We start from the raw sequence: 23,768 nt of genomic DNA, 5'->3' as shown, positions 1-23,768 counted from the left end.
TATGTGCTAGGTCCTCAAACATGGTGTGACAAATCTACCCAGCCTTGCCCGCTATAAATCTGATCAAAGTTGGTCCTTGCCATCAGATTGAAGTTGATTGTGCAACGTTCAAAGGTTTGCATAAGTGTTCAGGAACCTTGAAAAGGTTACACGATAATTTTAAGGCTTTTGAGGTTGATTGTCAACGCCATATTGACCAAAGACAGACAGTTTGGTAAGTAGTGAATCGTCACTGGAATGGCCATCATTGTGCCAGTGTCTCATAAAAAGAATAAGAAAGTGAATGCTTATCTAGTTTAAAAGGGGAAGTTGGAAAACAAATCCTACAAGTGGCGAAATGCAGCTGTGAAAACATTGCTACGCAAAAACAGAACTGTTTTAATCTGATAATAATTAAAAAAAAGGTGGGGGTTCCCTTTAAAGAATTCTGAAGCAATGTGCACAGATGAGTCAAAAGTAGAATTGTTTGGATGACCGTCCATGGTATGTCTCATGAAAAGTAAATAATGCCTTCAAACTTAACCCCCTCTGTCAAACAAGATGATGACCGTGTCACTGGCCATTGGAGAAGGTTTGCTGCATTAGAAGTTGACCACCTTGCCATCCTTAAAGGAATCATAAATTCTGCTTTCTTCTACTACAGAAGACTGTCCGGCCATCCATCTGTGAGCTTCCGAGTTCCATGGAGAAAAAAATCTTTTGCCTTGAGTATAAAATGAATTTACTGTATACGGTAATGTAGGTTAGCATTGAAAAAAACCTGGTTTTATCTAATTTTGTATAAAATAAACTTTTTTTTAGGTGACATTGTTGCCAAATGTGAAATTGTAGGTGACTTTTCCTGCTCAAGCACCACATCCTAGCTGATTATTTATGGTAATGCTAATAGAGTTTGTTCTGTCGTAACTTTCGCTAGTCTGAGTGTCTGGCCGGGTGATTTTATTGTTAAGCGCAGGCGGTATGATTAGCCGACTGAGCTAAGATAACACGACTAGAGCACATACATTGCAGCTCCCTGATATGCAAATATTTTTAAAGATTAAAACAACCTAGTCTTTTCTTAACTTCTTTTTTAATCTGATACTAGTAATAAAATATGGCGGGCGTTGGTAAAAACGCGGCTTGCAGCGATGCAATGATCTGAAACACACAAGCAAGAAAAAGGAAATCTCACAGTAAATGAAATGATTCGCTTGTGCTAAAAATATACAAATGTCGGTAAATTAAATAAATTCTCAGTAAATTGCATAATGCATGAAGGAGCAGGTCCCAATTTCTTTACCGAATGAGGAACTGATCGATCACTACTTGTTTTTTTGGTGCCCCTGAATGGGTGTGGCAATATGGATAACCCCTCCCCTTAAGCACAACCCATTTAACCACACCCATTTTCTACAGGGACCACCTCTTCACCTTGCAACATGTAGTTTCCCACAGTTCCGGCTTTGCCCCAAAACAGCTTGTCAGTGCCATGTTTGTGCCAAAACAGTTTGTCAGGGCCGTGTTTGCCCCCAAACAGCTTGTTGATGCCATTTTGTGCCCAGTAGATAAATAACAAGGACATTGATGATATAGGAACTACAGTTATAAAAAAAACCCTGAATGTAGTGATTTATTCACATTTTGACACTTAAGGTTATACAGCATAACTCCCACCAATATATACTGAGCCTGACGATGGTATACAATTCCCATCAACCTAACAGTATGACTCCTATCATTATATTGTGATCTGCACCCAGATTGCACACATGGGACCTTCCACCTTTCTATTTCTCACTCTCTCCACTTTCTCACTATCTACAACCCCACCCTCATTCTTATTCACTTACCTTGCTGAAATCCTGCAGTGAGAGCACGATGTCTCACTTTTCAGTTGTGGTGCACGCTGCTTCACCGCTGAGCGCCGGGATATGAAGTCATATTCTGACACTCAGCATCAAGTGCCGAATGGGGAAAGAGTCATTGCGTTCCTGCCACTGCAGTCAGGAGCAGAAAGTTCGCAAGAAAGTTTTCAGCAACCACTCAGCGACCCTCTCTCTTGTCAGCTCCCTGCCACCTGGGTGCTGTGCACCTGACTTGATGCTGGCCTAATCTGTTGTTAATTTCAGGAATCTTTATAAAGATGGGGTAGGGTAAAGGGATCACCTAAAATGGCTTTATGCGCAATCCACTTGTATTTACCACTACATATAATATATGTTTCCCTCATATTTTGTGTTTGTCTATCAATAGTGTTATCTGTCCTGAAAAGAAAAAAATAACTATATACACACACACACAGTACTAATCAGATCATGGCATTTTATCATCGTTCTGTACAGGCATTGAGAACGATGGCAGGTTTTAGTAATGTAGCACATTAGAGATTAAACATGACCTGGTCAGTACTGTGTATCTACTTTTGGCACACACTGAATAATTTCCTTAAGTAATCGGTACAGCAAAACTATGAAAATTGGTCAGGTCTTGCACAATGAAAACTGTGCCACCAACTCACAGCACTCAAAGGATTAAACAATACATATCAAAGCATGTCCATTTATTTAGCATGATTCAGTTAGCATTAGGTGGAGGAGTAGTCACCTTGTGCATAGAATTGTATAACTACACCTCCACAAAAAGCGAATTTAAGATTTGCCACTCAATGTATATGTATAGTACCCGGTGTAAGTAAACGAGCCCTCGGATTACTATAAAACTATAGAAGGCAAACACTAAAAATGTCAACACTGGCAAAACCACTTTATGTTGGCAAATACATTTTAGTCACATATGGGAAACATTGTATGTCTGTTCTCAAAACAATTGGAGCATGCACAGTAGGAACAAAACATGGTAGTTTCTGCAGAAAACTTAAGACAAGCTACACAGTTTATTGTTGACACATCTAAATTGTGTTATTTAATTCAAACCTACATTAAAAATGTCTGTTTAAATGACATTAAATTAATGTCTGGTATTATTAAGTAAATGAGGATCACACAAGACTCACTCTAGGATATTGTGATTATTAGTAAAGCATTCCTAATTCCTGCGAGGATAGTATAATGCAGATTGTTTCTCTAACCTGATAATAATAGCACAAATTTGTCTAGAAATAGTATATTAACAAATGTAAAAAATTAAACACCTGTTTTAATTCTAGTATTAAAGATTGTAAAAAAAATTAAGTGCCGTTTAATTTCAGTATCAAAGACCATGCTGTTTTAAAGCAAAAATAATCCTGCAAAATTACATTTAAACGTCTTTCTTTCATCAAACTTTGAAATGTGGCTCTGAAATTGAACAAAATATTGTGTCATTCCATAGTGGTTAAACATTTGCCTGTTTTCCAGCAAAAACCATCAAAGTTGCATAATGTCCGAATGACTTAATTATACTAGTGCTTCTAGAGCGGTAACGGATTAGAGGGGTTAACGTACAATGAGCGTTCCTGATGTGGTGTAAATGTGGAACAAGTTTCTTGATAAGTCTGCTGCCTTACGTCTGAAAAGGAATTTGTACCCGAGTGCTATGTTTAGAAAGTATGCAAAAGACACTTATCGGACATGTAAATAAAAAATATAAGTTATTTACAAAACTGCAATAAATGCTTTGTCCCCTGCATTGTAAGTTGGTATGGTGACAGCACCACTTTTAAAACTTTGCACCAGAACTGCTCTGTCTATAAACATGCTTTGCGTTCCATGAACAAGTTATAAATCGGCAACTAACATTTTTATGCGTTTTACATAGAAGTTTATAGATGGCTCCTAATTTCAACACATTATTGTAAACCCTTGAAGAATTGGTTTAACGGACCACCCAAACACTTACAGAATCATACAATAACACTTTCGTTTTCAGTGCTGTTTTTCCTTTTAAGACTCCCTCAACATACAAAGCCCATTCTATGTGGCCATTGCTGGAACATAGTATTAAAAAGTGCCTTAACATGGTAAGCGCCTTAATACTGAAAATGCAATCTTGCTGTAAGGCACTTAATCCACTGACTGCCAAGAACTTGCAATATGGTGCATCTGGAAGCAAGACTTTGTTGGTGCTAAGTCTAGAAGGCGGCTATTTGCGATATGGAAAGAAAGAAAGACACTGATTCCATAATCAACAGGACACAAAGGGACAAAAACTCAAGTTCATCGCTTATTCTAGGAGTCTTGAATAGACCCTTGCAATTCACTCATCAGCTGGGGGAAATTGATAGCCATGACAGTCTCTTTTTAGGACTGCTTCAGCATCACATTTCTTTCACATTGCTTTACAGTAACACAAGCTAGGCATACAGTGGGAGACAAAGGAGTTTTTTGTGTAATGAGGCAACACTGTTCAATCCAGTAATTATATCACTGGTAAATAGTTGAAATAGGTTATTTGTTTCCACATCACTGACCCCTTTGCAATTTCCATTCAAGGTTAGACTTAAGCTCACTACCCGTATAGTGTTCCTGGTGGGCTTACATGCCAATGCTCATTGTCAGCAAATAAGGGGATAATGCTAGACAACATAATTTAATCTTCACGAAGATATGCTTCAGGGATTTCCTCTTCCGACTGGCTGCTGTTTGGGCTTCCTCCACCAGCGGGTTTGTCGTCGTTGTCCTCTGTGACAGTTCTCCTTATTTCCTCCGTTACTGCAGCAGCCAGCTGGGCCTCAGCCTTCAACACCAACTCCAGAGTCTCCTGCACCTGAGATCGTACCAACTGGATGTGGTTGCGGACTGTGACAGAAGCTTGGTCTGCACCTGTAAACAAAGAAGAGGCTTTTCAGGCAGCTGCATTTCGGCCAATTTGTCTGGGTTCTAGTTCCATTATCCTAACCTAGTCTACTAGACAAATACTCTAACTTCTTTCCTGCAGCAAACAATACAATGGTTTAGTCTGAATCAACCAGCCTGACACTGACTAATGAAAGTCTATGGAACGGACTTCATTAGTGTTGCCATAAAGAATCACCTTAGTGTGGTAACGCTGCACGGAAAGTTACACAAAATATCACATAACCAACAACAATGGCAGTCTCTGGGTCTGCTGATAAATGATGTTGACTACAACAAAATGAAATAAAACAAAACATTTTTCCCACAATCATTTTCATATCTTTTGCTTTAGCTATTGTCTGGAGCTCACGCTGTGCTTGACCCGTGTGATGTAGGAGTGGAGGAGATATAAAGCAAATACCCAAAGCAAGCGATTACATATGCACCTGAATGTTTTTTTAACAAAACTATGGAAAATAAAAGGGATATAATACTAGTTTATTGAAAATTAAATGCCTATTTTAATACGGCATTTGGAACTGCAAAACTGCAGGTCTTGAGTTAAGAAATTAAAGCAGTTGAGCTGATGCAGTGTTTGCAGAGATTACTTATCAGACTTCAGCCAGAGAACAGCACAGTACTAGAGACTACATGTCCAGAAGGATATAAATATTCTGAGATATAGATATGCTCCAAGACCTTTATCTGTCCTTGCTCTTGACATGTAGTCAGGATATCTATATGCTTATTGCATGCATGTCTACATTTCCTTACATTACATTCCGAAATAACCCTATGTAATGACATGTACAGATGAAAATAAGATGATAAATGAGTGAAGAGACATGAGAGGCATGACAGACATAAAATGGGTTAAAAGAAATCCAGTAGGGAAGTATATTCCAAGGAAGGAAGCCATATTAGAACAATCGGTCTGAGACTAAAATTGGAGGGCCAGCAGTTTAAGTGTGTTTAATGTAAGAAACCATTTAATCTCCAAGAGAGTAGTGGCTGTGTCACATTTTCTTCAAGCAAATAAAGGTTAGTACAGTGAAGGAAATTAAAGATGTGTGGATAGGTAAAAGACTATCCTGATGAGGCAAGCTGTGTGTTCTTAAAGGTGTGCATTTCTTTCTCATCTATATCCTTCTTTAAGCAAAAAGAGCAGCGTTTCATTTAGGCAGCGGATACCTGGAAAGTACATCAGTGGTATTTCTGTCTCCTGACAGTGATTGCTCTACCGTGTATGTATTCACATCTCCAAGTGCATTCACCTTTAGCAGCAGAGTTCACAACGGAACTCTGCTGGGATCAGTCTAAAGCAAAACACGTGCTTTTCTATAGATGCTATTAATCCAAGAGACACTCTGCATATAATGGGGGAAGTTTAAAAAAAAACAATGTTAAAAAATGTATTCTCTAAAGAGGAAGTTTGCTGGATAGTTGATAACTTCTCAGTAGCTGACAGTTTTATGAAATCCCCCACATTACATTTGCCAGGTAGGGCCAACTCAGGAGGGGGGGAATCACTGGCGCTTATATATATATATATATATATATATATATATATATATAGTGGTAAAGTGTATGGGAGAGTGGTTGATGGGATATATATCTCACCTGGTTTCCTCATCCAGGCACGCTGGCAAACCCAGGAGCCCTCAGGTGAGGCTTCCTAACCTCATTACTGGGGAGGAAGCCTTAAAAGAGAGGGCTGTTAGGTTTGCAGGGGGGAGGAGAAACTGAGTGAAGGAGCAGCTACAACCAGCCCTGCAGCCCACCAGGTATGAAGCTTTACCTAGGGAAAACCTGTTACTTTGCTTTGTGCCAGACAGAGAGGTATCCGGATGTTTAGTTAGAGCCGGACAAACGGACAAACGCTTTACGTTTGAAACCTGTGTGAATACTGTCATTGCCGCCCCATGCGTGAGCTGTTCCCTACAATATATATATTATATATATATATATATATATATATATATATATATATGCACTTTTAGTAGTCCCAAAGTACAAGTTTTGTAAAACATCAAAAGGATCCAAGGTAAACACTGTCAACAAATGGATTCCTACAGCTCCCTGCACAAGGACACGTTTTCTAATATGCACGCTCTATATACATTATTCCATAAATCCCAGGGGTGCGTCAAGCTATGTTTACTCGATATATTTGTTTTAAACATTTTAATGTCAAAATAAAAATCTAAGAATTTAAACAAGCTGTATGTTAAAATGTGTGTGAGTGTACGCATTTTAAAATATGGGATGAATATTGCAGACCCAATGTAGACCATATCTTCTGAGTGTGGCTACTCACCAGCCTGGTAAGCAGCTTCTGCTGCCATCTCCGAGAGACTCAATGCGCGCTCCCAGCTAGACTCATACCTCAAGTACTGCTCCTTTAGATTCTTCATCTGAAAAAGATACAATTTAATCTAAGAACTATGAACAACCGAAAAGTATACTACTAACTGAATTGTTATTAATAGAAAATGACACTCTATGCTACACATACAATAACCTGGTACTCCATGATGTGAATATACATATTTACATATTTAAGAGCTATCTTAATCCAGTGATGTTTATAATACAGCCTATGGAATTCTTGCACAGGATGGGCTTTTATTCCATATGCATTGTACGGTTTTAAATTTCAAGAGCCACCTAATGGCTACATAAATAATAGACTAATTTGTAACATAACATATATAAAAGTTCCAGACATTTAAAGAGAGAGATTACCTGTACACGGGCTCCAACAATCACCTGCCAAATGGTACTTTCCTCATTTGGATTCATTCTGTCGAGAAGTGCAGTGTATCTCTGCTGTAGCGAGATCAGTGTGTACACAGCCTGCAAACAGGGGAAAGCGGACACTTACTGCTGTGGCCTGATGAGTATGCCAAGTACCTGCTTTGAAAGTGGGAATTTAACAGCTGTGGTCTCAGTGAGTTCCAAAGTTTATTTCCATTAAGTGTGTGTGTGTATATATATATATATATATATATAATCAATGTTAATAACAGCTCCACAGTGTTTCTCCCTTCCCTCATATATCTTTTGAATATTATATAAAATCACTCATGCAGCACCCTAGAAAGGAAGACTATAAATAAGACCTTAAGAAAAAAAAGATACTATAATATTGAAGCGAAAAATTAAATAGAAGAGAAATAATTCCCTGTTATAAAGATGGAAGGCCACATTTGGACAAATTAAATAGAGTGGTGTACATAAGACACTCAAACGTGTAAATTGTTTACAGTAAACATTATGAAGTATAGGTCTCTAAAATCATTGTAGGTCTGGCTATTCTTGACACTGCCAGTTAGTGGCAGGAAAGCCATCCCCTTAAATTCAATGAGAACAGTTGCTGCACATGCACACAGGGGTCTGCACAGACCACCGCCTGCAGTGTTCACCAAGCCACTGCTGGAGCTTACTGGCAACAAGTACATCATATGCAAGAAGATGTGGTCGGGGAAGACATCCCCTGCATGCAAAATAGCTGGGGGTGGGGAAATTGGCAAATACATATGGGGGGATTCTACAGTACCCCACCAATTAATATGGAAAAACACCACCATAATATGCATTAAAGTGCATCGATGGATTGCATATTTAATACCAGAGATTGCAATAAATGTTTTGTGTAAGTGGAACAGAACCTTTTCTATGTTGAAACTAAGTGGAGCCAAAGCTTTTTGATGTCATCCAATTTTGCCTTTTCAAGAAATCCCTCTAGATATACAATGGGCATGTCTTACCGTGGTGTATTCTGTTAGTGAATCAATGAGCGCATACGTCGTCTGCGACAGGAAGGTTTGTGTACTGTCTGTTAGCAGAGATGCAGCCCTCTTTATTAAGGACTCATTGGAGAGAGTGGGTTCTGACCTCTAAAACAACAAACATAACTGAAGCTGTAAATACAAACAATATGCAATGGGACAGAGTTGATTCATTAGCAATTATAATAAACTGTGTTTCATGGTTTCGGTCTCTAATTCTTTTTACAATTTTACGGAGCAGAAGATGTAAGGCTACAGCTAGCAAAGGGAATGTATAGTGAGACAAAAAGTATTTCAGCAGCAGCTCTGATCTTCCGACTTTGTACTGTTCCTAACAGGGAAGTAGGACTCAGCTTCTGCGTAATCACATTAGTCGGTGCTCACTCGGCCTCCTTTCCTTTTTCCTTATCATTAAATCTCATATATCTGGCGTGTGCTTTACTATTCATATACCGTAAAATAGTTTTGCAGATCTACGAATCATTATATTACCTGACCGACTGGAACCGCACACAGGCTGGTGCCAACACCCACAGGAATCATTTTAAGCCATGGACTTCTCAAAATTCGGATACAGGTTCCCCTTGGGACAAAGGGCAAGCTTTGCCTGAAAAATCAATCATAAGTTTACTCTAATACCACCACCCAGACTTGCAGATGTGGCTATGACTATAGTTTAGCTGCTTAGTAACGATAACATTAACAGTACAACCGTTTTATGGAGCATATCAAAACCATTTAAAGAAGCATTAAATATCTCATTATTTCCTCATTTGGATTTAAAACGTTGTGCTCATAACCTCGTTCCTCCAATATTCAGCTCACCTGACAGACTTAAATTAAGGCTACAACTATCTACGTGTGTGTGTGTGTGTATTTTCATATATATATATGTATATGTATGTATATATGTATATATATATATATATATATATATATGTGTAGAAGCTAAAATATACACAGTGTACTCATGCTTACACACAGTAATTCTACGTTTGCCTATATGGATAGTTACCATTCATACTGCGAACACATATAAGCTCGTGTAAAGTTATGAATATGCATACTGAACAACAATATACAGGAAGTTTAACAACTCATACACTATTCACAGTTTGCCCAAGATACTTCTTCATAGAACAAAGCTTCCCCGACGCTACCTTTTTCATTGCCAGGACTATAACCGCACCTTATCTGACAGAAATGACATTGAACGTGCCCGTGACACGCAACCACTAAGTAAAAGAAGCAGATTATCATGAAAATACCTGAGAAGGGAAGAAAAGCCCCAAATCAGCCGCCTACTGACCGCCGCCATGTTTCGTGTGGCAAGCGGAAGTGACGTCAGGCCGTTACTGGCTGTTGTGACCGTACGCAGAAGGAATGTCACCAAGCTGAGGTTATCTCATGGTTAAGTCATACAAGGATGTTTTGTGAGAAAGTAGTAATGTAAATTTAAGAGGAAAAGAAGTAATCTTTATATAAATACGGCAGGCAGCACATTAAATTTGCTCTCGACGTACCAAAACCGGTTTTGTGGATCTACTTACTTTTTTACAGTTTATGCAGAGAATAAAAATGAAATTATCAATGGAAAAATATAATAATAGTTACAAAATAAGACATGGAAAATAAATCTGCCATTTCCAGCTTTTTAAAGCCAAAGACAGTAAGTGACCCCAAACAGTTAAATGGTAGCGTATATAATTTTAATGTACAGTAAACAACAAAGGGAAAACAGTATTATACCAATGGCTTATGTACTGTACTGTGTCTGTTATGCTTGGTCATGGGTGACATAAGCCACACTTATGATTTGAAACCGATACATGTATAGGATATGTGACCACCAGAATTATTATTTTTTTCTTTCTGTATAATGCTGTTTTATAGCTGTCAATGGCATGGATAGGATGGAAATAAGAATACATATACAGATATCACCTTCACCGTTTAGGGGAATAGTGGACTAGTAGTGGGAACTAAATCTCTAATAGATCAGAAAAAAAATAGTAATTAAAGTTAAAACATCAAATCTGTATCGGTTGTGAACATTGGGTCGCCAATGTTAAACATACAGATATTTAGGTAATGCCATAGATTTGTGGGGAAAGAGAAGTGTTTTTGCACTACTTTTTCTCCGCAAATCCATCTGCGTTATTCTGGCCACTTCCGCAAAAAGGCGGAGCCATAAGGCCAGCTTCTCCCCCGTTCCTCCAATCAGGGGAGAGTTTGTGCCCAGAAACTCTGCTCCTTTAGCCGAAGAGCACCAGGAGGCCAGGTTCACGAAGAAGTGATAGAAGAAAGATAACAGAAGAGCCAAGAGAAGAAGCGCAGCCGCAGGAAAGGGGACAGGGAAACGGAAGCAGTTGGTGGAGAAGGTAGATAGACACTGAGAGAGAGAGTGTGAATAAGAGCATGTGAGAGAGCTTGAAAGAGTGAATTTATTCATCATGATATAAAATAATGGGTGTAGGCATGGTTTTGCTTGGTATGGCTTTGGTGTGGAGGAGGAAGACTTTGATCCTTGGACACATGTCTTATGCTGATCCTGGGTAATGCCATATTGAAATTAGCAGAAAAGGACATATTATGGCTATAGAATTAAGTTGCAAGCCCCGCTGTGTCTACCTCTTCTGAAACTGTATTATAATTTGAATATGTTATATGGTCTCTAAATTGTGATTTCCACGGAAGTACACTCAAACACAAGCGTGGTCTTTCTGTGACTTCAAATAGGCATTAGCCACATACACAAGGTTAGGCAGAGTGGCTGTACAAGGACACCAGTGTCCATGGCAAAGTTTGTGAAGGTCCATAGAACATCATTAAATTGTCCAGCACAGATCCCGGTAAATGTCCATCATGAGTAACGTTGGTGCCTAGCCCTGCACATACACCCAGGCTTTGCAGTGTCACCATACAGTATATACACTCACTGGCCACTTTATTAGGTACACCTGTTCAATTGTTTGTTAACACAAATACCTAATCAGCCAATCACATGGCAGCAACTCAATGTATTTAGGCAATTCTGAAGGCAAAAAGGGGTCCAACCCGGTACTAGCAAGGTATACAAAATAAAGTGGCCAGTGAGTGCACATGTTATTCACATGATGTTTTACTTGTTACAATGTTAGAAAAAGTTTGAAGTGCACATTTTATGGAACATTACATAGGAATGGTAAGCTATATGATTGTAGCAAGTGGATGACTGATTATAAAAAAGCTAGTGTCAGCCCCAATATTCTGTTGTGGTATTGCGTAGAGCCTTAAAAATATGTTATTTTGGGAACTAAGACAAAATGGCATTATTTAACAGTCATATATACAAACACACCTACCCACAGTATATATGTGTGTGCAGGAGCTGACTACCCATTCTAACTTGTTCATATAATTACTCCTCCCTATTGAGTAATTTCACCCCTATTGTTAAGTTTCTCATTGGTAAGGGGTGTAATGTTTGAACAGGGAATGTCACCCAAAATATCACGATTGTCTACAATGATAGACTTGGGGTCTGCAAAAAAAAAGTTTACTGGAACAAAAAGGAATAAACCAAAAATCTTTTTAGTGCAAAAAGTAGTGTATGCAGCATTCTACATATTTGTTTGTCCATGGAACATTTTTTATCCTCTCCTGTTCGTTTGTACCGAAACCAGAAAGCAATAGTATGTAAAGTTCTTGCAAATTAATTTTGCAGCAGCAGCCAATCACACATGTGCTAGAAAACATCACATTTTCAGATACATCTGATTGGCTGCTGCTTACGCCCATTGTTTTCAACTGTAGTATGCTCCTTGTTTCCAGTAGCTGGGGAGGAGTTAAATGAGGCGGACGTGTCATTTTCTAACTCCAGTAACTAAGGAATGCCTGCGCTAATTTTCATTCAGTAATACGCATTAAACATGAATATAGAACTTCAATGCCCAATGAATTTAGTTATGCTTTAAGCTGTGATGGGGATAATTCCTCTTTTTCCCCCAAAGAAGTCTTCATTTCCAGCCTAGAGACCGCTCACAAGAAATGTATAATGTAGTAGTAGAACCTTGGGAAAAAACCTCCTAAACTAACCAGTATTAGAAAACCAGCGTTATTTTCTCAGAAATACATTATTATTATTATTGCAATTATTATTATGATGTTCTAGATATATTCCAAAGTTGGACAACACTGAATAGATAAGTCCTACAAGGACTAAAAAAAATACATAAGTAAATAAAATAAAAGCAATCCATGTTTATTACAAGGTATATTATATGCGTGTGGTATACATGTCCATAAAACATTCATTTTTGAAAATAATATATAATAATATACAATAGCCTAAGACATATAGTGAAAATGGGCATTGTGTATTGTGTTAAGTCTTGTATACAAGTGTCTTCTTTTAATATAACATCAGAAAATAAAGTGCTATAAGCTTTAAAATATTCCTGGTTAAATTCAGCAAAATTCATCCTCATAAAAGTACTGAACTGTGAGTACCTCGGGTGTAATCCGTAAATGTCATAAGGCAAGACAGTAACAAATCCAGCGGGAATGACAGACATTTGTTTTGTGCTATTATTAATGATTTAGAGCAAATAAAATACAATTGTAACAGGGCACTAGGTTCCTTTACTTTCCTACATTTGTTTATTTATATTTTACGTCTTCACCCTATATAATAACAATCATAGTGCTAAAAAAGCTTTTCCACTCCCTAAATCAACATGGATCTATTACATTCTTTGTGCTGCAAGTGTTCTAACATTTTTTAATACATATATATATATATATATATATATATATATATATATATATATAGGATAATGGTGTGCTTACTTGATACAAAATATAAATAATTAAGAAGTATTTTCATTAATAAATTAAATGTGGAAATAAGTTATACCAATATCTTCATCAGAATTATTATTAACATATAGTAGAACTCTGGCAGTCTTTACTTTGAAGAGTCATTATTTCTTGTCCTTGAAAGATAAAACATCCGCATACCCTTCGGACCCCTGTTCTAGGAGATGCAAATGTGAACAAGCAGGCTTGGTCATTTTAGGACAAGAAGGTAAGTTGTCCATCCGGCCACCAAGAGAGCTCCGATCAAAACAGTGTAACTGAACAGCACGAAAGCCAGCATCTCCTTCAGCACCATCAGGTAGTGGACAGCGAACGAGTGCCTGGGAGCCATAAGCACCTGCGACAAGGAGCTGCTATCACCCTAGACAGAGAACAAGTTATTATTAGTCATTGATTTATATAGCGCCATCATATTCAGTGGTGCCGTACAACGGGCAAACAGGACACAAGTAGTGCATAACATAACAATTTGGACGTACAGACACAAAACACAAGGAGCGCCCCAACCCTAACAATGAGTGCACGGACTACTGATAATCGATGCCTACCAGGGAGGGGTATATCAAAGTTCTAGCATAATAATCACTGTTCACAAGTCAAAGTTTTTATTAATATCAAACATTTAGAATGAAACCACATATTAGAATGTACCTAAGTGTATACAAAAGACCCATAGTTCAAACATACAGGGTATTCAGATAAAAGAAACTAAACATACTTAGTAGTTTCAGAAACATATGGCATGCGATCTATTACCCCAGTAATAAAAAAGCTATTTAGCATTTTTTTTTATTTAAATGTAAGAAACAGAACATAGCAAAAATGATCAGTAAAAATAAGGTAAGCAAAATAAAAGTTTAGGCAAGTCTCCTGTAATTTATTCCAGTTTCTAGTTATGAAGCCCCATCCAATATGTAACAGAATTACATAGAACTATTATTTATAATAATTACATTTTGTTACTTTAAATTCCATGGGAAATTTAAGGTGTGCTGTCTGGTGCTTCTATTACCAGAGAGGGTTATATTTTATTTATTTCTTAATATTTTCCATGTAAAGAAGTTACAGGAAGGAAGGATAAAACCGTCCTGTCAGTCTATTCCCTTTATGGGGTTGATGGTTCGCTGCCATCAGCTTGCAGTAAACATAAATCTATCTATCCAAGGGCAGGAGCTTTAATATTTAATGTTATAATTGCTTATAATGTACTTGTAAAGTAGTGTGAGAAGGATCAAAGCTGTTTGCACAACTCAAATATAATTATAGATTTACATTACATTTTGTTCTTTTCCAAAATGGAAACATTTTTCCCATGGAAAAAAAAATGTAGTTAAACTGATATTGTTCACTTATTAAAATTATACTTCTATGTTCTATTTATTTTAGATATATACATACGCATTGGAGAAACTTGTGAATTAAAATGTGCATTTCTATATATATATGGATCACTGCTTTCTATAACTGGAAAGCAAATTACGGTAATGCAAACAAAGTTCAATAGATATGAATACATGTAGCTATACATAACATACATTTCCATACTTTAAATAGAAGTTTTGTAATAAAATCATATTGCTTCTCAAATCCCCATCAAATTCTTACCTTAAAATGTGTTTTTTATTCCAAAGGTAATGTTTGCTTGCACGAGGCTCCCTTCTGCCCTGTAGCTGTGATTGTCTGCTTTCTGGCAGCTTGTTGATGCTGCCTGATCCTCTTCCTGCTTGCTAATCCCCAGATCCTACAGTAATGATCTTGTCTTTAGTCTGTGCAATTACTAATGGACTAGGTGTGGTCAGAGAACCCGTATTATGGTGCTAAGTGACTCTGCATAGGACCAGTATGCTCAGTCTCCCAGTTAGGTATAGGATATTTCTCAAATGAATTGGTTGAGAATGGTATGCTGGCAACATGTCCTTATTAACGCACCTTGTCACCATCAGAGTTTTAGTAGGATGCCAAAAAAAGACTAATATTTCAACAGATTTTTTTTTTTACTCAAAACTCTCATTGCTACTAGAAAAACACATTCCAAGTTTTAATCTTGACCTAGCAGCCAGGACAACAGCTCCAGCATGCACAACATTGTAAGTTTGCCCACTTTGCTGAGAGATAAACATACTTCTGCAGAGGGCTAGCCCAACAGAACCAGAAGGTCAGATGCTTAGATGTGATGACTACATCCTCAAATAATTTTTTACTCTTCTATAAGCTGCTATTGCTTTGTTCAGTGGGCCACAGACCCCCCAGTCTTCTTCTTTTGGGGTCCAGTACTACCAGTGGTGCTGGCAACATGGAAAGTGGAGGAGGTAGCAATAATTTTTTGGAGTGAAGACAAACCAGGCACTAGGCATAGTTGGTCACCAATCACTGGCGAAAGGAGCAGTAACATTCATTTTTCATGCTTTCACCAAACCTTCCACGGGTTTTTTTTTATTGTTTGGACAGATTGGATGCAACTGTAGAGAAGCCCACCAACATGTATTCATCTCCAAATTACAGAAATATCCCACATACATTCTTTGTTATTTTTTGTGCAATCTACAGGGCACAATACATGACGCGCTCATTTCAGTACACAGAATAGGGCAAGGTAGGCACACAGAAATGAAAGGGTTAAATGATAACACACTATAGTCAAAACAGTTTAGATTAAAAAAAAAGACGTTTTCACAATTTTGCCAGCCTTTTGATTTTTTCGTGCACTCGCTTTTCTGGGCCACAAATCTCATCACCAATATTACTAGCCTTTCTGAGGGTGATGAGAGTTAAAATACCAACTCTCTGTGGATTACATGTTTTCCTTTTTTTAAAATATTATTATTATAATTATTATTAACTTCTCCTAAGGCTCCTGCTCAGTCTCTGACCACATTAATTGAAAATGCAGGGCATCCTTTCATAGAGGAAGCCTTGTGTGATCACGTCATTACGTAGGGGAGCATGAATGGCGGTTCCCAAGGACAGCCTTGGGTGCAAGGCAGTCCCCTCCACTAGGAATTGTTGTTCACGGTGATCTAGCCTGCTACAGGATAACTTTTTTTAAAACTTTTTTCTTTTTTTTTTATTAATTTTTTATTACTTTGTTTTTATATAACACATTGCTGAGGAACCCAGTGTAGTGGCATGCACACCGCTACTTTCTTCATGATGTTCTATGCTGTCGTGATAGATATTTTGGCCACTTTTTCAAGACATTTTTTTTGTCCCATACATAATTCTCCCTGGTAACATGCAATTGTCATGTGACACAAAAGCAAAAACTCATAGGTTGTTGCCATAAAAACTGAAAACTCTGGTTCTATACACACACAGCCCAGGACACATAATTCACAATGTGAAAGTTGCATGCGACCAATAAGACCCGGGGCTACAACCACAAGAATTAGGTATTTTCAAAAGATAATGGCAAAATAATTATCTGCGAGTAATTGTCAATGTCCTAAATGGTAAGGGCATAACAATTTACTGAGTGCACTACTTTTATACTTAGTGGATCAGCCTCCGTGCAGAAGAGGTAGAGGCTAATATAATGAGAGAATATGGACATGCATGGCCTAAACACACGGCTGTCCCGAAACTAAGATGAGACCAAGGACCGACTAAGCTTTGAGCCTAGATGGGCAAATTGATCCGCCATTTCTATGGTTAACATTTACATGCTAGAGAGTACAATTAAGAGGAACAATATATTTTAATAGCAAAAACTAGAATGGTTCCAAACAAGTATTCAATTTTGGAATGAATATCATTTTTATGTCAATATTTGTTATTTTTTTAACGTGACATTGTATGTTTACTTTTCTTGTAAATAACAACAAAAAAATTTGCAATTGGTCATTTTTTTCAATAATAATAATAATATCAACATTTCATTAGGACTTAGCACTAGTCATACGTATAACTAAAAGTAAAGGTTTAGAGAAACCCATAATAAAACCTTTTAATGGTGCCAGGCAGAGATGTATTTCTAAAACATATACCGTAACAGTAGAGCACAGATTGAGCGATAGGTCATATGTGTGCGGGCGGCTTGGTTTCCATGCTCCACGTGTAGATACAGCAACTACTGAAAATTCAAATGGCCTCTGAGTGTGACTGTAATTAACTATATTATTTCTTATTGTCCATCACCGTCCTGTGCTGACCTAAAGAGGTCAGTTTTAAGGTTTAGGTACCTTCACCACAAGCATGACAGTCCAATGATTGTTCATTTTGATTGATTTGTCTGTGGTTAGGGAAGGAGACCGCCACAGTCTGAACTACACGTGATGCGTAGTGAGAATATGTCTGTGTATTCCTAACCTTTATTAGACAATGACAGAAATACAGGTTTCTTATAATTATCAACTTTTTATTGAGCTGGAAAAAAATGTTCTAGTGATATCCATACTGACTAGATTTATTTACCAAAAATCAGATTTTATTTTGTTTCAGAAATACATTAGGTAGTGGCAAGTAGAAGCAAATAGCATTTTAATATAATCAGCAGCTCTGGTTATCAGATTACTGCCGTTCTGGCACAAGAACGACATGCAGCAGAGGAGTACAAGCAGGAAGCTTATTCTGGATAATTGGTACTCCCGAGACAGTGTCTTGAGACAATGCGACTACACAGAAAACAATAGAATGGATGAAAATAAAATTAAAAAAAAAGCTTACGGTAATAAAGCATAAACCGAGAATCTAAAAAGTAGGGGGAAAACAGAATATTAAGGGACACTCAGTTGTGGTGTTGTTCTGTGTCTCTGATGAACATGGCAATGTCATATAATAAATTGGCTTAATAATTAGTCTATTAAATCAAGGGAAATATGATGTGGCAGAAAAGAAAAAAGGCATAATGTCATTTGTGTGGATGGAATGGGAAGGTCCCTGGGCTTTCTCCTACAAGTAAAAGACTTGGATGTGTTGCTACTCACACGGTATGCGGCGGAAACATTGACTCCATACACGCCTCACCCTAATGCTTTCCGCTCTTTGTTTTTAGGGGTGTAATATAGGCCCCTGCTCACCCTAATGCTTTACGCTCTTTGTTTTTAGGGGTGTAATATAGGCCCCTGCTTACCCTAATGCTTTACGCTCATTGTTTTAGGGGTGCAATATAGGCCCCTGCTCACCCTAATGCTTTCCGCTCATTGTTTTAGGGGTGTAATATAGGCACCTGCTGTTCACGGGGATCCCCTTGGCTTCTGATGCATAGGCAGGCCCTTTGTAGCTGCACTGTCGACGTCTGCTGCTAAGGACCTCAATAATTATTTATTACTAAGAACTGATAAGATGTATTTATCAGATTACTGTCTCATTTTTGTGGAACAAATTGGTATGTTCTGTTTCTTTGCTCCATAATATAAGTGAGTTTAAATGTCATATGCACAATTATGGGTTCCGAGCAACAACCTTGTAAATCTAAAAGTAGCCTTGTTGGAACTGTTTCAAACATAGCGGACATCTCGCACTCGGAGAAACTCTATTACATAGATTATATTTCCACGATCACTGGTTATAACCTACAACTTAGAAGGCTAAAATTTGGCAGAAAACAAGAAAAAAAACCAACTAAAAACCTCAAACCTTATCTGGTCCTTGGCCTCTCTACAACTTCTGCTGAGCGGACGTTCCACTTAGCTACTACCACCTTTGGTATCCTTACATTAGACCTAAGCCTCTGATCATTTAGTTTTAGATTATGAACCCTTTTGTGAACATTTCTCCCTCTTTAAGATGCCCCCTTGTACTTCAATCCATTTATGTACATAAGGGAGCGATCATGTCCTATTTTAATGTTAAATACTTATTGAAGTCCATTTTAGAATCTAGACTGTTCCTTTAAATGTTTCTATTGCATTCCCTGTCTGCTGACCTGCGCCTCCTTATTATATTATTATTATATCACTAACTTTACAAGAATACAGAGTCATAAAAGATACACAGTGCTGGAAACTGCAACCAATATAAACGAATGCACAGTAAAAACAGACACTTTGATCATTAGAGCTGATCTAACATCCGCAGACCTTCACCGGCAAAACAATAGGCAAGCATAACGGGGCTTCCAACCTAGAGACAAAGGGCTTCCATTCCCAATCTCTAATGCTTGAAAATAATGATTATTAATAATAAGAACCCAAGAGTGGGGGCCTCCTTACCTAAGGTAACGGTTCCTCTTAGTCGGCCATATGTCGCTTTATCATGTATTCACTATAAGAAGTGCTGCATAAAATAAATCACAGATAATACTAATAATAGTCTTAAGAGGCATGTAGTCAGACAGCTTCTTCTATAGTAATGTCAGAAAACCAAGAAATCAAACTGTCAATAATCAAACGTCACTAATTAAAAATTCACATATATCTTGCTGCCCTGAATTAGCGCCATTTATAATCAGTATTTTAACACACACACGGTGTGAACCGACAGAACCAGATGGAAAAGGCATGTCTGTAGTTGCCCAACATGTTGGTCTTGCCATAAAACTTTACATGGCTGAAATAAAACACTATTAGTTATGTATTTCATGCAAGGGTCTTCTGCTAGGGAAATACATTGTATTAAACATCTCAAAAATAAAATAAGCCTATAACAAAAAAAGTAAAATAGAGTGATGTGTACTGACATTATGCAACAATTCATGTCATTCAAAATCATTAGAATTAAAGTATAAATACTGTTTTATTTATATTTAATAGAGTATCTCTAATTTCTTTAAATCTGGCATAACTTTTTGTAGCCAAGAGTTTTGGACAAATTTCTAATGTAACTATTTTTGTAATAGATTTTTATAAATTTTTATAAATCTCCCATATTACATATATACACTCACTGGCCACTTTATTAGGTACACCTTGCTAGCGCCGGGTTGGACCCCCTTTTTGCCTTCATTCCTCGTGGCATACTTTCTACAAGGTGCTGGAAACATTCCTCAGAGATTTTGGTCCATATGGACATGATGGCATCACGCAGTTGCTGCAGATTTGTCAGCTGCACATCCATGATGTGAATCTCCCGTTCCACCGCATCCCAAAGGTGCTCTATTGGATTGAGATCTGGTGACTGTGGAGGCCATTGGAGTTCAGTGAACTCATTGTCATGTTCAAGAAACCAGTTTGAGATGATGTGAGCTTTGTGACATGGTGCATTATCCTGCTGGGAGTAGCCATCAGAAGATGGGTACACTGTGGTCATAAAGGGATGGACATGGTCAGCAACAATACTCAGGTAGGCTGTCGCGTTTAAATGATGCTCAGTTGGTACTAAGGGGCCAAAAGTGTGCCAAGAATATGTCGCCCACACCATTACACCACCACCAGCCTGAACTGTTGATACAAGGCAGGATGGATCCATGATTTCATGTTGTTTATGCCAAATCTGACCCTGCCGTCTAAATGTCACAGCTGGAATCGAGACTCATCGGACCAGGCAACTTTCTTCCAGTTTTCCATTGTCCAATTTTGGTGAGCCGGTGCGAATTGTAGCCTCAGTTTCCTGTTCTTAACTAACAGGAGAGGCACCCGGTGTGGTCTCCTGCTGCTGCAGCCCATCTGCTTCAAGGCTCGACGTGTTGTGCATTTAGAGATGGTATTCTGCATTCCAGTCTGCCAATTCTCCTCTCACCTCTGACATCAACAAGGCATTTTCGGCCACGCAGCTGCCACTCACTGGATATTTTCTCTTTTTTCAGACCATTCTCTGTAAACCCTAGAGATGGTTGTGCATGAAAATCCCAGTAGATCAGCAGCTTCTGAAATACTCAGAGCAGCCCATCTGGCACCAACAGCCACGCCACGCCACGCTCAAAGTCACTTAAATCCCCTTTCTTCCCCATTCTGATGCTCGGTTTGAACTCCAGCAAGTTGTCTTGACCGCGTCTACATGCCTAAATGCATTGAGTTGCTGCAATGTGATTGGCTGATGAGCTATTTGTGTTAACAAGCAATCGAGCAGGTGTGTGTGGGTGCACTTCTTATAATAAATACACAATTAACAACACATTTTTACCAATTAACCTAAAACAAGCCACCTCCAAAGAAAATACAACAAAAGAAAAACAAGTAAAAAATGCTGCAGCAAAGATCATTGCACAAAATACACTTGCATTACCTTATGGAATACAATCTAACATATTCTCCCTAACACTACCCCCCAACCCACCTCCCAATTGCCCCCCACAATTAACCATTTAGACTATTGGTACATGCACATTTACTAGCTTGTGATGTCTAGGGAGTTTCTTTTATCCTCTGAGCGCCTGATGCTCGATTAGCTAGAGTCACACATCTGAATTTTTTTTGATTAATATTAAGACAGTTCATTGACATAGACATACAAACATCAGAGACAAGTACAAACACAAATATTAATAATGAAATGTGAACTGCCAACTAAGTAACATACAACAGGTACAGAAAATGAAATAAAGGAATAACAAACAGTGAAAAGAGGGAAAAGCCAGCAGGCACCAAAATATTACAGAAACACAAATAAATGGAAGAGGTAAATATGAAGAGAGGGGCGACAAAGCACTGGGATAGCCTGGTCATCCACACAACTACCAGAGGATTCTCAATTAAGCAAACGGGCAATAATATGTGCATTATGTATAACTAAGAAGGTGTTATAATTAACGACCCCATTTGTATGCCATCTGCTATACCATACATGTAACATGAACAACGAGGTCTATTCAACTGCAGAATATTTGAACATTTCCACTCCCTGATAACACTCTACATTATCTGGACAAACCCCAGAGTTTCCTGCAAGAAGCCCTTACACCATAAAACCCCAGGTATAATAATACGCACATGTGTATAATATGCAGGTATAACTTTACACAGAATTATGTAGGGGAAAATGAAGTACTTATGTATAATATACACCTGCCTGAATAGGTCACTGCCTCATGATTGCTGGAAGTGATCAATTATCAGTGCCTTAAAGGGTCATTCATTATTGATCAATAACAATTTATTAGGTTAAAGACTGTAGGATTGTGACTTTGGTCCTCACAAGCCTATGAAGATTGTACATATGTTCTGAACCTCCAAGACAGTGTTTTCAAAAACGTCTCAAGAGTTTATATCCAATATATTTAGTATATTGTAATAATAATTTGTTAAAATAAAATTCCCTTCTCAGCCCTCCGGGTGGTATGTCTCTTGCTCAACCTCGGGTCCCATGCCAGAGGCCTGGGAGTGTGAGGGTTCTGCGCAGTATCTTAGCTGTTCCTAGCGCTGCACTATTCCGGACAGTGTTCTGATTTTGTTCCTGGAACCTGTTGGAACCACTCACCCAACCTAGGAGTCACAGGCACCAGTTCTGACCACTGGGACCACTTTGGCCTTCACGCTCCACATCTTCTATGGTTCTTCTTTCAGGCCCTGGTACTTCTCCAGCTTCTCATACCTTTTTCCTGATGCTGCTATCACTTGGCACCACTACAGCTGTCACCACCGCTGTCTTCTGGTCCTTGTCTACCACCACAATGTCGATCGGGTTGATTGGAATCTCCCATTTGGACCTTAGAGGGTTTAGCCCAGGGGTGCCCAATCTGCGGCCCTCCAGCTGCTGCAGGACGACATCTCATACTCCTCAGCCAACCCCTTAGCTGAGAGAGCATTATGGGAGATGTAGTCCTGCAGCAGCTGGAGGGCCGCAGGTTGGACACCCCTGGTTTAGCCTATACACTGTACAGATATTCCTGTACACTGTACAGATATTCCTGTACACAACGCCAGCTACTTGGTTGTGCCGTTCAGTGTATGCTATTACTGCGAGCATCTTACACCCCACCACTATGTGCTGGACTGTCTCAGTGTGTGTTCATTGCACCTCTCATTTTAGCAAAAGTTGAAATAAATGTTACCTTGAGTGCTGTGTGAATAATATAGCTGTGGGGACTGAAGACACTAGCGTTATCTTCCTCATGAAGCAATCAAACTGCATAAACACATTTCTACTCTGTATAATACACACATGAAACAGGGGTAAATAATGCATTTAATATGGGGATTTTAAAGTAGTTGGCCCTGTATAATACACAGGTAAGAAAATTATTAAACCTCTCCTCGCTGATTTAATTGTGCATTACACAGGAGCAGCTCAGCCCTCTTAACCCCTTAAGCATACGAATACCAGAGAGTGGAAATGTTCCCTGTTTAGCAAATAAACCCATCTGACAAAACAAAGTTCAGTGATGTAGAAGGGTCCGTGTAAGGTGTGTGTTTTGGGTACCTAAATCTCTTTAGTGAACATTGTGTCCAATTCCTTTTTAAATACGCATTCAATATGCACACATGCCCTATATGTGCTGTTACTTTAGAATTTGGATCCTTCACAGGAAGAGAATGCTTCGGACAGT

At 38.4% G+C, this 23,768-nt stretch overlaps 1 protein-coding gene across 2 annotated transcripts; it reads right to left on the bottom strand.

Moving 5' to 3' along the window:
- Nucleotides 1-2,745: 2,745 nt before the first annotated feature.
- Nucleotides 2,746-9,886, bottom strand: DIABLO (diablo IAP-binding mitochondrial protein). 2 transcript variants are annotated; one of them, XM_053472555.1, is made up of 6 exons: nucleotides 9,817-9,886; nucleotides 9,041-9,155; nucleotides 8,528-8,656; nucleotides 7,503-7,613; nucleotides 7,075-7,171; nucleotides 2,746-4,742 (listed from the first exon to the last, which is right to left on the bottom strand). In XM_053472555.1, exons 1-6 carry the CDS (start codon nucleotides 9,864-9,866, stop codon nucleotides 4,510-4,512), a joined length of 735 nt encoding a protein of 244 aa, XP_053328530.1. In that variant the 5' UTR covers nucleotides 9,867-9,886; the 3' UTR covers nucleotides 2,746-4,509. The 2 variants fall into 2 exon arrangements, with proteins under 2 accessions (XP_053328530.1, XP_053328537.1); XM_053472562.1 differs by having other exon boundaries at nucleotides 7,527-7,613.
- Between the last annotated feature and the right edge of the window lie 13,882 nt (nucleotides 9,887-23,768).

The sequence above is a fragment of the Spea bombifrons genome, chromosome 1, assembly GCF_027358695.1.
Source record: "Spea bombifrons isolate aSpeBom1 chromosome 1, aSpeBom1.2.pri, whole genome shotgun sequence".
Lineage (NCBI taxonomy): Eukaryota > Metazoa > Chordata > Amphibia > Anura > Pelobatidae > Spea > Spea bombifrons.
Note: the sequence above shows the minus strand (reverse complement) of the source record. Positions and strands in the feature narration are given on the sequence as shown.